General features: G+C 43.8%; 1 protein-coding gene across 1 annotated transcript in view; it reads left to right on the top strand.

Moving 5' to 3' along the window:
- The window catches only part of LOC147451924 (RNA-binding KH domain-containing protein), a 31,091-nt gene extending 18,256 nt beyond the window's left edge, over nucleotides 1–12,835 (top strand). The window contains exons 7-12 of the mRNA XM_086517803.1: nucleotides 11,294–11,395; nucleotides 11,466–11,548; nucleotides 11,669–11,750; nucleotides 11,889–12,032; nucleotides 12,216–12,314; nucleotides 12,425–12,835. Of these exons, the coding sequence (XP_086373929.1) occupies nucleotides 11,294–11,395; nucleotides 11,466–11,548; nucleotides 11,669–11,750; nucleotides 11,889–12,032; nucleotides 12,216–12,314; nucleotides 12,425–12,514 (600 nt within the window). The 3' untranslated portion in view covers nucleotides 12,515–12,835. The remainder of the gene's footprint in view (nucleotides 1–11,293; nucleotides 11,396–11,465; nucleotides 11,549–11,668; nucleotides 11,751–11,888; nucleotides 12,033–12,215; nucleotides 12,315–12,424) is intronic.
- Nucleotides 12,836–13,940: the final 1,105 nt, after the last annotated feature.

Here is a 13,940-nt window from a genome sequence, read left to right as displayed (position 1 = left end):
TAATCCTAAAACCTGCAAACCCTAATTTTGGAAACCGTAACCCTAAAACTTGCAAACCCTAATTTTGAAAATCCTAACCCTAAAACTGTAGAAACCCTAACCCTAACCCTAAGGGCAGTAGGGAGATTTTCGAAAATTGCACTGGTTGATGACGTGGCAAGCTGTACGGATTTCCGTGATTTATGTTGGCAGCTTTTTGGCTTTGCTTTTGGACCAAAAGCTTTTGAGTTTTAAAGGCTTTTTACTGTAATTGCTTTTCAGGCCAAGGGCCTTTAAATATGAGGCTAGGGCTCATTCTTTGGCATGCTTCCTGGCGAAGGTGCAGAGTCTGGAGTACCTGCTTGTACTATGTTGATGCAATATAAAGAAATACCGAAAGCGTCGCCAAGGTTTGGGGCCAATACTCTCTGGGGTGGAATTCCGCGACTCCATGTCGCGTGTTGTCTCTCTCTCTCTCTCTCTCTCTTTCAATTCAATTATTATTAAAGTGCCCAAAAGTCTGTTCAGTCTGTTCTTTTCTATTGGCATGTGGTGCCCGTCTTGTGACACCCAGACTACGACCACAAGCATCACAATATACTTCAAATGACTTTTGCAAACCCAACAAAGTCAGGACTAGTCTCGTAGTCTCAATGTCTGAAAAGTAGTCACCTCTGTGGGTCCCCACGAGAAAGGGACTCCTTTCTGTGTCAGAGTGTGCAAAGGGGAAGCTACCTGTGCAAACTTTCTAACGAACGGCCGGTAGTAAGAACATAAGCCCAAGAAGCTTCTAACTTCATGAACATTCTTCAAATCGGGCCAATCACGTATAGTGTCAATCTTGGCTGGGTCCATCTGTACTCCTGCTTCTGAGGCGATGTGTCCCAAAAAGTGTATCTCCGGCAAGAAAAATTCACTGTTCTTGGCATTGATAACTAACTTGTGATCTCGCAATGCCTGAAAGACCTGAAGCAGATGGTGTCTATGTTTTGTCTCATCCTTGGAGAAAACTATAATGTCATCAAAGAAAGTGCCGACTGTCACAAACGGGAGCACATAACAATATAAAATACATTCGGATAAATAGGATTTATCACTTATTACTGAAGCCAAAAGATATAGAGAGAAATAAATAGAGAGAGAGATAGAGAGTGAGAAGATCGACACAGTACTGGGGACCAGAAGATGGGCTGGTCCCCCCCCCCCCCCCCGTAATAGTATCTTTATTACTGAGGAGAAGTCTATACAAGCACTTGAACCGAACGTATTACCACGCTCGTTCTAGAATAAGACTTGATGGTTCCTGGAAGCCGCAGCTTCCGATCCCTAGGGCAAAACCCTATTCCAAGGAACTTGCGTTCTTTATTCCAATTCCTCGAGAATCAAGGTTCTCGCCTCTGGATCTCACCTTCCAGACTCAGGGCATGGCATCCCTGCAACTCTTTTCCAACTCTCTTTCCAGAGTCCTCTTCCCGCAGAACAACTCTGCTTTTCCTGACACGAAGTCCTTACTTGGGAATCCCAACTTCCGGATCACAACTTGAGAGACTACCTCTCTCCGATCCGTGGATCTACTTCCCAAACTCGGGTACGAAACCCTTGGGCTGATCTGGCTCTAGTTCCACAGAGCGCTTTTCTCCTGCAGAGGCTCATGCCTTCCTCTACTCCTACTCCCTCACGAAGAGGAAGTACACCTGCAATCAAATACTCAAAGATCAGAACATGAAAATCGTTACCTTCAAAGTCTCGACGCTCGAAACGCAACTCGATTCTCGAAAAGCAATTCCTCGGAAGAGATCTCTCCATAGAAAATCCTCTCTTCCAATCCTACACACAAAAGAGGTGTGTTCTCGGGTTCCTTCTCGTAAATTAGCCCCATCTACGACGTTTATGGGGTGAAAACAGAGAAAAACAGCAACTTGTCGCGATGGAAACACGCTTCGTAGGCACTTCTTCGCGAGGGAATTCGCGCAATGGGTCTTGGAGACATCTGGTACACTTGGGGCAGCCATGGGCATCACCGGCAACGTCTTCTTTACGGCTGAAATCTGCAGCAGCATCTCCTTCTTGCAAAGATTGGTCCTCCCCTCTAAGTGAGGGCATGTGATGCTTTTATAGCTCCTAGCCACGGGCACGAATAGCTGCTCGCGTAGAGATCGCGGCCGTTTTTTTTTTTTTTCCGTTCTGCCAGAAAAAAAGAGAGAGAAAACGCTGGCTGATCCGTTGCCTTATTTATCAGATGGCTGTTCACTTATTAAGTGGGCGGCCGGCGTATTTTAAAAATAGTCTGAACCTGCCCAAAAACTCAATAAAACCTTATAAGTTAAAAACAATGCTTTCACAGCACTTCCCAGGCGTCCGTGGATGCAATCACATGCAAGGATGCAATCACATGCACAGTTGCAATGCAGACATAGACTTCCTCGCGGGAAAGCATCTGCTTTCCCGAAAAGCAATCCCACTTTCTCAGAAAGCATCTGTTTTTCCTCAAAGTTTCCTCTGAACCCATCTTCATTCAAGTGCTTGCTTTTCCTTGTGCACAATTCTAACACAGTTCGGAATTTCCTCCCGACTATGGATATTCCCTTTCCGATGCACCCGTCACCCACCTTGTGACGCATCAGGAATACCCATCACCTAGTCCTTTCCTACTGAACTTACGGTACAATCTCCTTCACGATGCTCTATGTCACCCATCCTATGACACATCAGAGATGTCCGTTCACGGATGGTCGGATACTTCTTTCCGATGCTCCTTGTCACCCATCCGATGTGACGCATCAGAAGTACTCGTTCCTGGTGGCCTTATAGATATTCCCTTTCATAGTGCTCCCGTCATTACTCTGAATGACGCACTAGGAATATTCTGTACTCGGATGTCTCCAGTGAGAAAAACCCTCTTACTTAAAATTCCAATAATTCATTTAGAATTATTTTTCCTTGGTGTTCCAAGCGAGAAAACCCTCTCACTTATAAATCCAATAATTCATTTAGAATTTTTTTTTTTTGGTCAGATAAAGCCCATTTAGCAACACCGACAAAAGATCTGTACTCTCTGAAAATCCTATCCATCGTTCGGTTGAAAGTCACTGGAGCATTGATAAGGCCAAAAGGCATCACCAAAAATTCATATAAACCCGAAAAGCTGTCTTGTAGACATCTCTCGGCGCGATTCTGATATGATGATATCCGCTTTTCAAATCAATCTTGCTGAAACAAGAGGATCCCTGTAGTCAATCAAGAATACCATCGATCCGTGGAATCGGAATCTGGTCTTGATGGTGATTTTATTGAGAGATCTGTAATCAATGCACATTCTCCAAGATCCGTCTTTCTTTAATACCAACAACACTGGAGATTAGTAGGGTGAAAGGATAAGTCCCTTTTCCAAAAGGTCTTTCACTTGGTTCATAATGTCTTCATTCTGGGCTCGGCTAACACTGTAAGGTGGCCGGTTCGGTGGTGTGCTTCTAGGTATCAGATCGATAGTGTGATCCTCGGGACGAGATGGTGGCAACTTGCTTGATTGGCCCTCAGAAAAACAATCGGCATGAGTGTGGAGAAAATCTTGGCTTTTTTTATCAAGTTCAGACAAATTTGTTTTGTGTTCATCATTTAACTCTTTCAAGTAGATCAAGTAAACAAACAGATTGGATTTCATTAATTTGGAAATGGTCGAAGCCGATACAATATGGACAGACTCGCCCTTCAATTTTACATCAAGTACAATTTTTCGGCCCTTTTCATTTGTCAAAGTCTCTTTCTTCGCTTGATAATTGACCACGATGTTGTTCTTATGGTACCAAGGGACTCCAAGGAGGACGTCACAACCTTCAAAGGGCATTATGTAAAAGTCCTCGTGCCCCAAATACCCCTGACAATGCCAACTGAAGTTTGCCAATGACAGGTGTAATGGCTATGTTCCGTCCGGGTGCCGCTAGAACTGCCTCTGCTGGTGGTCCCATCCGATCGGGTGTAATCTCGAGCCATGTCGACAATTCAGGTGAAATGAAGTTGGCCTTGGCTCCTCCATCAAAGAAAATCAGGGCCTCTTGATCTTTCACTTTACCCCAAGCTCGACAAAGTTCTGTACTTTCATCACTCGTGCTTGGGTCAATACCCATGCAATTTGGAACAAGTCCTGCTTTCATCTTGCCTTTTCTGCCACGTTCCTCAGCTGCTCTCGAACTCTTTGGCTTGTCTTCATTCTGTTCTTGCTGTGCCTTTTTGGGGCACTTTGCGAAGACGTGCCCATGTTCCCCGCATCCAAAACACTTCCCTTCTTTGATGTAATTGGCTCTCTCTCGAAGAGTGAGCCGGGGTCGTGTATCCTTGTCTTTCTTTTCTTGGGAACTCTTTCCTTTCTCTTTCTACTTTCATTGTTAGAAGTCTGCTGGGTTCTCTGAGTGAAGATCTCATTAGTGGGGTAAGTCAAATTTCCCGAATGTATCGCAAAACCTTGTTTCGCATGACCCATCAATTCTTGAATAGAATTAGACTTTTGTTCCAGGCAGTAGTCTCGGATCTCTATAGGGAGTCCGCAACAGCAAAACCGCTCAATCTGTTCCTTAAACGAGACCTTTTTACATGAAGAGGTTGGTAGAAAAGAGTTCCAAAATCTCTCGCAATAAGCGTGCAAAGAATCTCCCTTGGTCATTCGAAGATGATTCTAAGCGGTTCGTATATCTCGTTCGTACTCCCGAGTCAACCAAGAAGAAATAAAGAGCCTTTTGAATTTTAACCATTTAACTGGAGCTTCCTTCCTCAGAAGAAGAGTGGACCACCATGTTTGAGCATTTTCCTTGAAGAAAGATGTAGCCCTTCTAATCTTGGAGTGCTCTGAGTAATGCCCTCTAGAGAAAGCTATGTCAAACTGCTGAATGAAGGCGAAAGCCCTCCGAGCATCTCGAAACCCAGAAAAGGATTCAAATTTGATTGACTGTCCACTTTCTTTGAATTCTTTCACTTTCTTGCGTTTGTCTTCAAGAAAGTCATATTGGTTGGCTCTGTAAAAATGCTTCTTCTTTGTATAAAACATGTGATCCTCGGAGTCCGAACTGTGGAGGATGACTCCTCTGTAGAACTGTCAGAAAGTCGGCGAAATCTGAGCTTCTTTGCCTTTGTTTTGCCCTTTCCGAAGCTTCGCTTTTTGCTTCGCTTTTTGCCTTTTCTGTCTTCCTCGCTCGAGTCAGAAGAGCTAGAAAAATTGTCAGAAGAAGAAAAAGAAGAGGAGGAACTGGGTAGTCCTTGAAATTGTGCACGCTTCTTTTGCTTTCTTGCCGATGCAAAAGAAGATCGACGACCCAAATAACCCGGGAAGTTAGTCCCTTTCTTGTGCTTTTTCTCTTGCTTTTTGGATTTGTTGTTTGCGTCCAAAAGCTGGCTGATCTGTGTCTGAACCACCTCTTGTAATTCTTGCTCTGTAAACATCCTCGGAGAAGGAGGTTTTGTAACAAACTTCTGACGTGTCGAAGCCTAAAGAATGGAGCCAACTTACAGATGCCAGCCGAGGGGCCTAAATCCTAAGAAGAACAAGTAGCAGAAGAAGTGTCACAGAGCGAGGACGTGGTTGCCCGAGTGCAAAAAACCCTAACCCTAATTTCTGCCAGAAACCCTAATTCTGAAAACCCTAATTGCTGAAACCCTAACCCTAAAACCTGCAAACCCTAATTTCTGCCAGAAACCCTAACCCTAAGGCAGCAGACAAATTCCGAAAATTGCGTTGACATGATGACGTGGCAGGCTGTACGGATTTCCGCGTTTTGCGCTGGCTGATGACGTGGTAGGCTGTACGGATTTTCGTAAATTGCGTTGGCAGCTTTTTGGCTTTGCTTTTGAACTAGAAGCTTTTGAGTTTAAAGGCTTTTTACTACAACTGCTTTTCAGGCCAAGGGCCTTTAAATATGAGGCTAGGGCTCATTCTCTGGCATGCTTCCTGGAGAAGGTGCAGAGTTTGGAGTACCGGCTTGTACTTTGATGATGCAATATAAAGAAATACCGAAAGGGGCGCCAAGGTTTGGGGCCAATACTCTCTGGGGTGGAATTCCGCCACTCCGTGTCGCGTGTCGTCTCTCTCTTTCAGTACAGTTGTTATTGAAGTGCTAAAAGTATGTTCAGTCTGTTCTTTTCTATTGGCACGTGGTGCCCGCATTTGTGACAGGTTTCTTGATTGCCGGTTGATGGGTGGTTTTGTGGCTTTCTGCCACCACTGAGTGTGCACTTTTGCGATGGATTGTTGAGACAAAAATTTTGCAAATTTCAGATCCTTCGCAATTTTAATCATCTGCTTTGTGCACTAGTCAACCTGCTGTCGACATTCCATCTCTTCAAGTTCGTATTGAGTAGGCCGAGGTGGCCCGTACTCTTCCTCTGTTTGATCATGTAAATCTTCTTCGTGATCTCCTCTCGCATTAGCAAATGCAGAAGAAGTCGATTGATTCTTGTTGGAATCCATAAGTGTCGCGAGAAAAGGATCAGATTTCCCGGTAGAAAAGAAATCGGCCGTGCTTTGATACCACTGTAACAAACTTGGACACCCCAAGTCAAGATTCTACCGTGACACAACAGAGATTCACTTCAAAATAGTTCACAAAGACGACACGGCCCGGCGTAGTTCCGTGCCTAGAGGTGTTGGCCCCAAAGATTGGCGTCCCTTTCGGCATTTCTTTTTATAATAATCTGTGTTCAAAGTACAAAGAGGGCCCGCGGGTCTCTCTCAGACTCTGCGTCCAGATGCTCTTAGAAGTGAGCCCCAAAGGCCACTTATAAATGTTACATAGGGTTGCTAAAAGCAAAGCCCCCAAAAGCTTCTCAAACTCAAAAGCAGCAATGTCCAAAAGCTTTAATGCTAAAAACAGCCATTGTAATTCGCGGAATTGCCATTGCTTTTTGCGGCAGTCTGTACAGTCAGCGCAATTCCCGAAATCGTACGGTAGCCACGTCATCATAATTCAACGCATTATTTTGTCTTCTTGTGTCCCCGGGGTCCCCTCGTAACTCGGCCATAAGTTGGGAGGGTTGCCATGTCACCAGTTTGTGACATTATGTCACTTGAGCCCCATCAGATGGGGTCCCATAAGTTGGTGGGAATTGTTCTTTAAAAATAGGCCACTCGATAAGACTTTGCAAGTTGGTAAAACTTCTTCTGCTATTTCTGCTTCCTCACTTAGGGTTTAGGCTCCTCGGTCATGATCTGCAAGTCGGCTCTGTTCTTCAGTGGCTTGACACATCAGCAATTTGTGACATCCCCCCTTCTTGAAAGAAAGTAATTGTTTGCGATTACAGCATATCTGTAAAACAACTCAAGTTAGCTCAAAAATTTCCGAGGGTCATTCCAAGGGACAATCAATTTCTCAATCCAAATCGGAGCTCTTGATTTCCTGGGTCGTTGGCTTCCTAGAAGAATCTCATCCAATAATGAGTCTTATTCCATATCGGAACTCTTGATATCCTGGGTCGTTGATTTCCCAGAAGTATCTCATCCAAAAAGGAATATTCAGTGGTTGGCACATCACAATGCAACACAAATGCTCACATATGCATGTTACAAGACATAGAAACATTAAGTCGCCGATGAACACTCCTCCTGCATAACCTAACAAGGTTCAGGCCGGGAGATATTCAACGACTCCCTCATCACTCCTCCCGCATAACCTAAAAAGGTCCGGGTTCGGAGATATAGAGGCCTCTTACAACCAAACGCCTCCTAGACCGCAACCTGCATTGTTTGAGGTGCTGAGAGTAACCACTGCTCATAATTCTTAATACTCCTTCCGCATAACCATCCAGATCCGGGCCGGGAGTAACAACAAGAATATTTTTCAAGCATTCAATACCCCCCTTGCAAATAACCACAAGGGTCCGGGGCATGAGTACGTGCAAGCATTCTCAAACATCATTTCTCACTATCGACAAACAAGCTAGCTACCGACACCTCGAGTGTCATAATTGTGGATCGGATGATCACTGTATTTTTTTTTTGCTTTGAACGTGATAAAAATGCCAAACCAATTGTGGCTTATTGCATGCAATGTGGCAAAAAGGGAGTCATTATCCAAAGGATTGTCTTGGAAACCCAACGAACTAAGGAAAAATGGTAGTAAACATAGTCAATGTCTTACCTGTTAGTTCCTTTGATAGTAAACCGATTGTTCCAATCAAAGTCGTCACGAGAGCACAAGCCAAAAAGCACAAACAAAACAGTGCGGATGAATTGGAAAGTAGCAAGAAATCATCTGAGAATCCAAGAGAAGGAGACATCAATGTTATGAGCTTAGAAAACAAAAATAGAGAAAGAGTCCTAAATTGTCAATCATCTGTCATAAGCTTTGACCCAAGAGGGTGGTTGTTGGGGCCCCTTGTGTGCATGCCCCCTAGTCACATAGGTTGTCTATTTGGCATGAAACATGGGAAGCGTCTGTTAGAGTTTTGGCATCTCAATGATTTGCCCAATGTGATCCCATTATTTAGTGGCTTTTAGGTTTTTTATTTTACTTCTCTCTCTCTCTCTCTCTCTCTCTCTCTCTCTCGCGTTGGTCTCTACGCTTCCGCATTGTCGACTTTGACATTGTATCAGAGCTGTGTGCTCCTCGACCTTGGGTGAGCAAGGGGGCGTATGTGTGGAGAAGACAGGTGAAGAGAAAAACGCTCTACTTTCTTTTTGCCGGCGTCCAATCTTCCCCCCTCTGTTGACGGCGTGCTAAAACGCAGCCTATCGGAGCTTCACAAAGTCGGCGCCACTGTTAGTCAGCACTTGCTATCCACGACAGTGTCTTGAGACGCTGCAACCCGCAAGCGCTTGTCCCTTTGTGTCGGCACCGCAGCCCTCCACTCACGACAGCGTTTTAAAACGATGTGTTCGACGGCGTCCAATCTCTTCTTGCGTTTTGAAACGCCCCCGGCGTCCAACACCCTCTTAAAGGCTTGTTGTTGCCTGCGTTTTAAAACGCCGTAGACAGCCTTGGCTTGGGAGAAGGAGTCAAGTGAGGGGCATCAAAGGTGTTTTTTGATTGTGTTGCTTAACGAAGTGAGAAGCGACTTGGAGGCTAGGAGTTTGGAGCTCTAGAGAGGGGCATGAAACGGACTTTGTGGAATTTTGCGGCCCCTTTGGAGTGCGAGGAGGAGCAAAAGTATTCAGGTCTCGTAACTTCAACATGGCCCCCCCTTGCTCGAGCGCTCGCGACCATGACCAAAACCAACTATCGGCTATGGATAGCAAATCAACCATCCAGTTAGTGGCCTATGCATTGACACAGTTCTCAAGGAAACCGGTAAATATTTTGGCTCGAGATTTTGAAGCCAAAAGAAAATGGACGAGTTTGCTAGAGGATAGAGGCAGCAAATCAACCATCCAGTTAGTGGCCTATGCATTGACATAGTTCTCAAGGAAACTGGTAAATATTTTGGCTCGAGATTTTGAAGCCAAAAGAAAATGGACGAGTTTGCTAGAGGATAGAGGCAAAGGCAAGCTGGACAAGGATGGCAGTACCAGTACTCAGTTAGTTGCCTCGGTACCCACGAGGTCCGACACCCAATGTTATAAATGTGTCATGACGCTTTGTTTGGCTTGGGAGTTTGAAGCCAAAGGCAAAAGCAAGAACTCACAGATAGACAAAGACAAAGGCAAGTTGGACAGAGATTACAGTAATAAAGATTTGACAAAGGAGATCGGCATGGCACATGTGGTGGCGACCACAGTGGCCACGACAATAGATAGTCAAAGGGCAGTTGCCGCCACCAGCTTTAGCCAGAGAGAGGCTTGTGAGTGGCAGAGAGGGGCAAGCAATGCTCCGTATAATTAATTTAGACCCTTGTGTTGGAGTTCAAGTTATCGGTGTTTGAACCCGTAGGTCGGAGTTCAAGGCACATGCATCTGGCAGGGAACCAATCAGATGTATCTAAAACACTATGGATGAGTGCACCAATCCATTGTTGTTGGTCGGATCATGGACAGGATGTGTTCAACAATTCACTAACTTGGAGTATTATTTTTGGACGTGATGTGTTCACAGTCCACAAATGGGGATTTTTGGACGTAGTGTGGTCTAGAGTTCCTTTTTCTAAAAGGCAATTGATGCTCAAGATGGCATTCTTCTAAGGTACAAAGTTGAGGGTAGCAAATCCGACGTGTATCCAGCAAGGAGTTGTTGCTGGGGTGTCCATGGTAGCTTCTTCGTCGACTTGGTCTCGCTATTTATGTCCACTATGAGCTGCAGGAGGGTGTTAGAGTTTTGGCATCTCAAGTGAATTGCCCAATGTGATCCCATTATTTAGTTTGTCTTTTAGGTATTGTTTTACATATTTGTCACTGGGTAGGGCAATTTACAGAGGTTGCTATAAAAGCAACCCTCAGCCCCATTGTATTAGAATCAGTTATTCATTGCCAAGGTTGGTTGGTTCAGGAGACTCTCTCTCTCTCTCTCTCTCTCTCTCTCTCTCCCCCCCCCCGCGGCCTCTACGCTTCCGCATCTTCGACTTTGACAGTGTCATGTGTGTAGCGCTGTGTACCCATGTGAAGTCGTGTGAAGAGTTCACCTAACATAATGTATTTTCATCATATCGCCCCCCCTCTATGCCTATATGTACGAGGCTCATTTTACACAATATTTGAAGTTATGCAATCATAGTTTTCTCTTTCCATCATGAAGGGTTCCTTCAAGTATCACTGATCAGCCCTAAGCAAGCAAAAAAGACTTTCCAGTATGAAAGTACAATGTGTTCCACTGAAGGATGATGATGTACGTGTCAAAGACCTTGTGCAGGATAGGTAATGGGCGTATTGGGACTGTGTGGGCGTGCGCGCGTGTGTGTGTGTTGTCAGCATGTAGGGTGTTTGACAAAGCTTAGCTTGAGTAGTACTTTGTAGACTCTATGGTTATGAACAGGCTATAATGAAAAGAGCGTTTGCGTTGACAAGATGATGATGGGGGTGAGGGGTTTTGTTTCAATCAATGTAGGATTACTCAACTAGTGTACTTACCCAAGACCATGAGACACTCTTTAGGAATTTGAATGGCTTAGCTTGTTTTGAGCTTTAAAATCCTCACACAGGAGATACTAAGAATCTTACCATATGGTGCTTACGCACCCTTTCAGAGGATGTGTGGAATTCAGATTACAAATGTACATTTAATGCGAGTCTTTTTGTTTCAGTCACAGTTCTGTTATTCTTGATATAGTTGAGTGTAGATTAAACTTGTCAAGGCACAAGACCTCTTTCATTATGTTTATCTTCTAATGCAAGCACCAAAAGGAAAAAGAAACTGATGAGCTATTCACACTTATATATCTTCCTTATTTTTTCTGAATTTTTTAGGGGAATACTGTGGCTGCAATGGGGTCTTTTAAGGGCCTTAAAGCAGTTCGACGTATTGTGGAGGACTGTATACGCAATGTGCATCCTATTTACCACATAAAAGTAAGTGTTCTTGCATAATCGAAAAGCCACCCACACGAAATGTCTTGTTACAAGTTTTCTGTTTGGTCAGGCCCTTATGATCAAGCGAGAGCTTGCAAAGGACCCTGAATTAGCCGATCAAAATTGGGACCGCTTTCTTCCTAAGTTCAAGAAGTAAGAAACTGCCTGCTGCAACCAACTGTGCATGCTTTTTTCTCATTGTGTCACTTAGTTCTCATCTTTATCTAATTTTGGTAAGGTTCATAGTTTAAAGCCTCATGTGTCGAAATACAGGAAAAATGTGAAGCAAAAGAAGGCTCAGCAAAAAGAGAAGAAGCCTTACACTCCTTTTCCACCCCCACAGCAACCTAGCAAGGTGCAATTCCCTTTCTTGGAGTGCCAACTTCATCATAGTAAATTATCTATTTTTTCCAGAAACATAAGGGTGAGAGCGCAATGCACTGTGTTGTCTTAGTTGATGAATGTACTTACATAAAGTTCTGTCCTGATGCAGATTGACTTGCAACTTGAAAGTGGAGAGTACTTTCTCAGTGCAGAAAGAAAAGCTGCTAAAAAGTGGCAGGAGAAGCAAGAGAAACAAGGCGACAAGGCTTTGGAGAACAAGAGAAAGCGAGAGGCTGCTTTCGTTCCTCCCAAGGTAATGTATCGATTAAATAGTGAACAAAAAATCATACTAGACCAGATGCTTTGTGCGTCTCGTGTATTCTTGTATGGTTGAGCTGGCAATCAATATTGCTGTGAGTTGATTATGTGAGACTCCTTCAGCATCGACAACTGCTCACAATTTGACCAGTGTACCTGCTATTTCTGTGTTTCGCAGGAGTCAAAGAAGAGGAAAAAAGATGCACTCTCTAATGGGGGCCCTTCAGAGATGGCTGCCGAAGGAATCAAGGCCAAGGATATCGCCCGGAAGTTGAAGGTGAGAATTTTTAAGAGGAAGATGTATATGGTGTACTAAAAAATTTGCTAGCACATTGATAGAAAATGCTATTTGATACTAGGCTGAGAGGGCATATGGCTATGTTGCAGGGAAAGGTTGAGGGATTGAAACAAGTAAAGTTGGCAAAATCAGTGGAGATTGAGTCTTTTTTGGCTGCTCCTAGAAAGCGTAAAGACTAGTGAAAGGGCTCCCTCTATGATAGATTAATGAAACTCTATATGAAGATAATTGCTCCGCCAACTTCAGTGAAAGGCAACCTTGTCGGCAAATTTTGTGTTACGTCTGATTATGTCACAGCTGATGGACATGGTAGTTGTGGAGCAGCCGTTGATTCTGTTTTGCAGAAATGGTTTTGGAGCATGTTAGTTGAGTCATCGTCTGTCTCTACTGAACATTGTGGTGAAACAGCCAACTTTGCACATTCCTTATGCAAAGGATTGATTTTGAAGAGAACTGAGAGTGACTTGAGCCTAATGCATTAAGGTTTTTTTGTGGAAGCATCTCTTGTGACACCATGTTAGTCATAAATGTGTGTGTGTGTGTGTGTGTGTGTGTGTGAGAGAGAGAGAGAGAGAGAGAGAGAGAGAGAGAGAGAGGGGGCAGGTATATAGTGGATTCACATTTTGTTTTCCCACGTCATAAGCATCTCTTTGCTTGGTGGGAAAGTCCTCGGTGAGAATCCCACCGATGGGATTAACCCTAAATCGAATCCTCTGAGAAAGTATTAAAGGCCCTGATGGCCGTCTGCTCCATCTGTAGAAAATCGTCAACAACAGGTTAATAGAAACTCAGAGTAATAGGGAAGGTGTTGATTGCTTAGAGGCATACTTCTGACACAAGAAGGCCCCTGTTAGTCTGTTTCTTTGATAATGAACTCAGGTTCTGAACTACAGGAGGTGAAACATGATAAAAGTAGCTTTAACTTTATAGCTGAAAATTGTGACAATGATCTCAAGAAGAAAATTGTTAGTTCTCCAAAGATTATGTGTAACATTTAATGGTCTAAAAACTTGTGTGGTGGAAATTAGCATGAACATAGTGGGCATTTCATTAGAATAGATTCTTAATGAGAATTACAAGAGTGCTCGGGTGGAGAGAGCAACAAAAAGCATAACACCTAGTTAGATAGCATTAACAATACTTTCAAAAGAGAGAAATTAAGCTATTGACAACAGTTGAGGACCGGATTTGCATGGAGCCGGTCCCCCTTCCAAAAGGCTTTGTATTATGGTTTCTCCCATCAAGAGAGACATTGTACAATACAATTCTTTGTGTTCCTTCAAGATTAGCTAGTGCAATGAAGATGAAAGCTTCATGCATTAAGCAAAACACTTAGCAAACACAACTTTAATTATCCCCGTTCTCAGACCCAAGACCTCACACACCTTCGAAGATGGTGAGAGCTAGCAGGGTATGAGAGTAGATTGAGAGGAAGGAGTATCTTATGAGAAAGATGTACATCTCCTCACATAATCACTCATGTTAGTATAGCTTTAGCTTAGTAATTAGCTTGGTAGAGGAGATGAGCATGCATTGAAGCTTTGTTCTTGGTTGGATTTGCATCCACATGTCAAGAGTGTGTTGATGTAGGCTTCTATCTCACAA

This window comes from Adiantum capillus-veneris, chromosome 8 (genome assembly GCF_014529385.1).
Source record: "Adiantum capillus-veneris isolate H3 chromosome 8, ASM1452938v2, whole genome shotgun sequence".
Classification (NCBI taxonomy): Eukaryota; Viridiplantae; Streptophyta; class Polypodiopsida; order Polypodiales; family Pteridaceae; genus Adiantum; species Adiantum capillus-veneris.
Note: the sequence above shows the minus strand (reverse complement) of the source record. Positions and strands in the feature narration are given on the sequence as shown.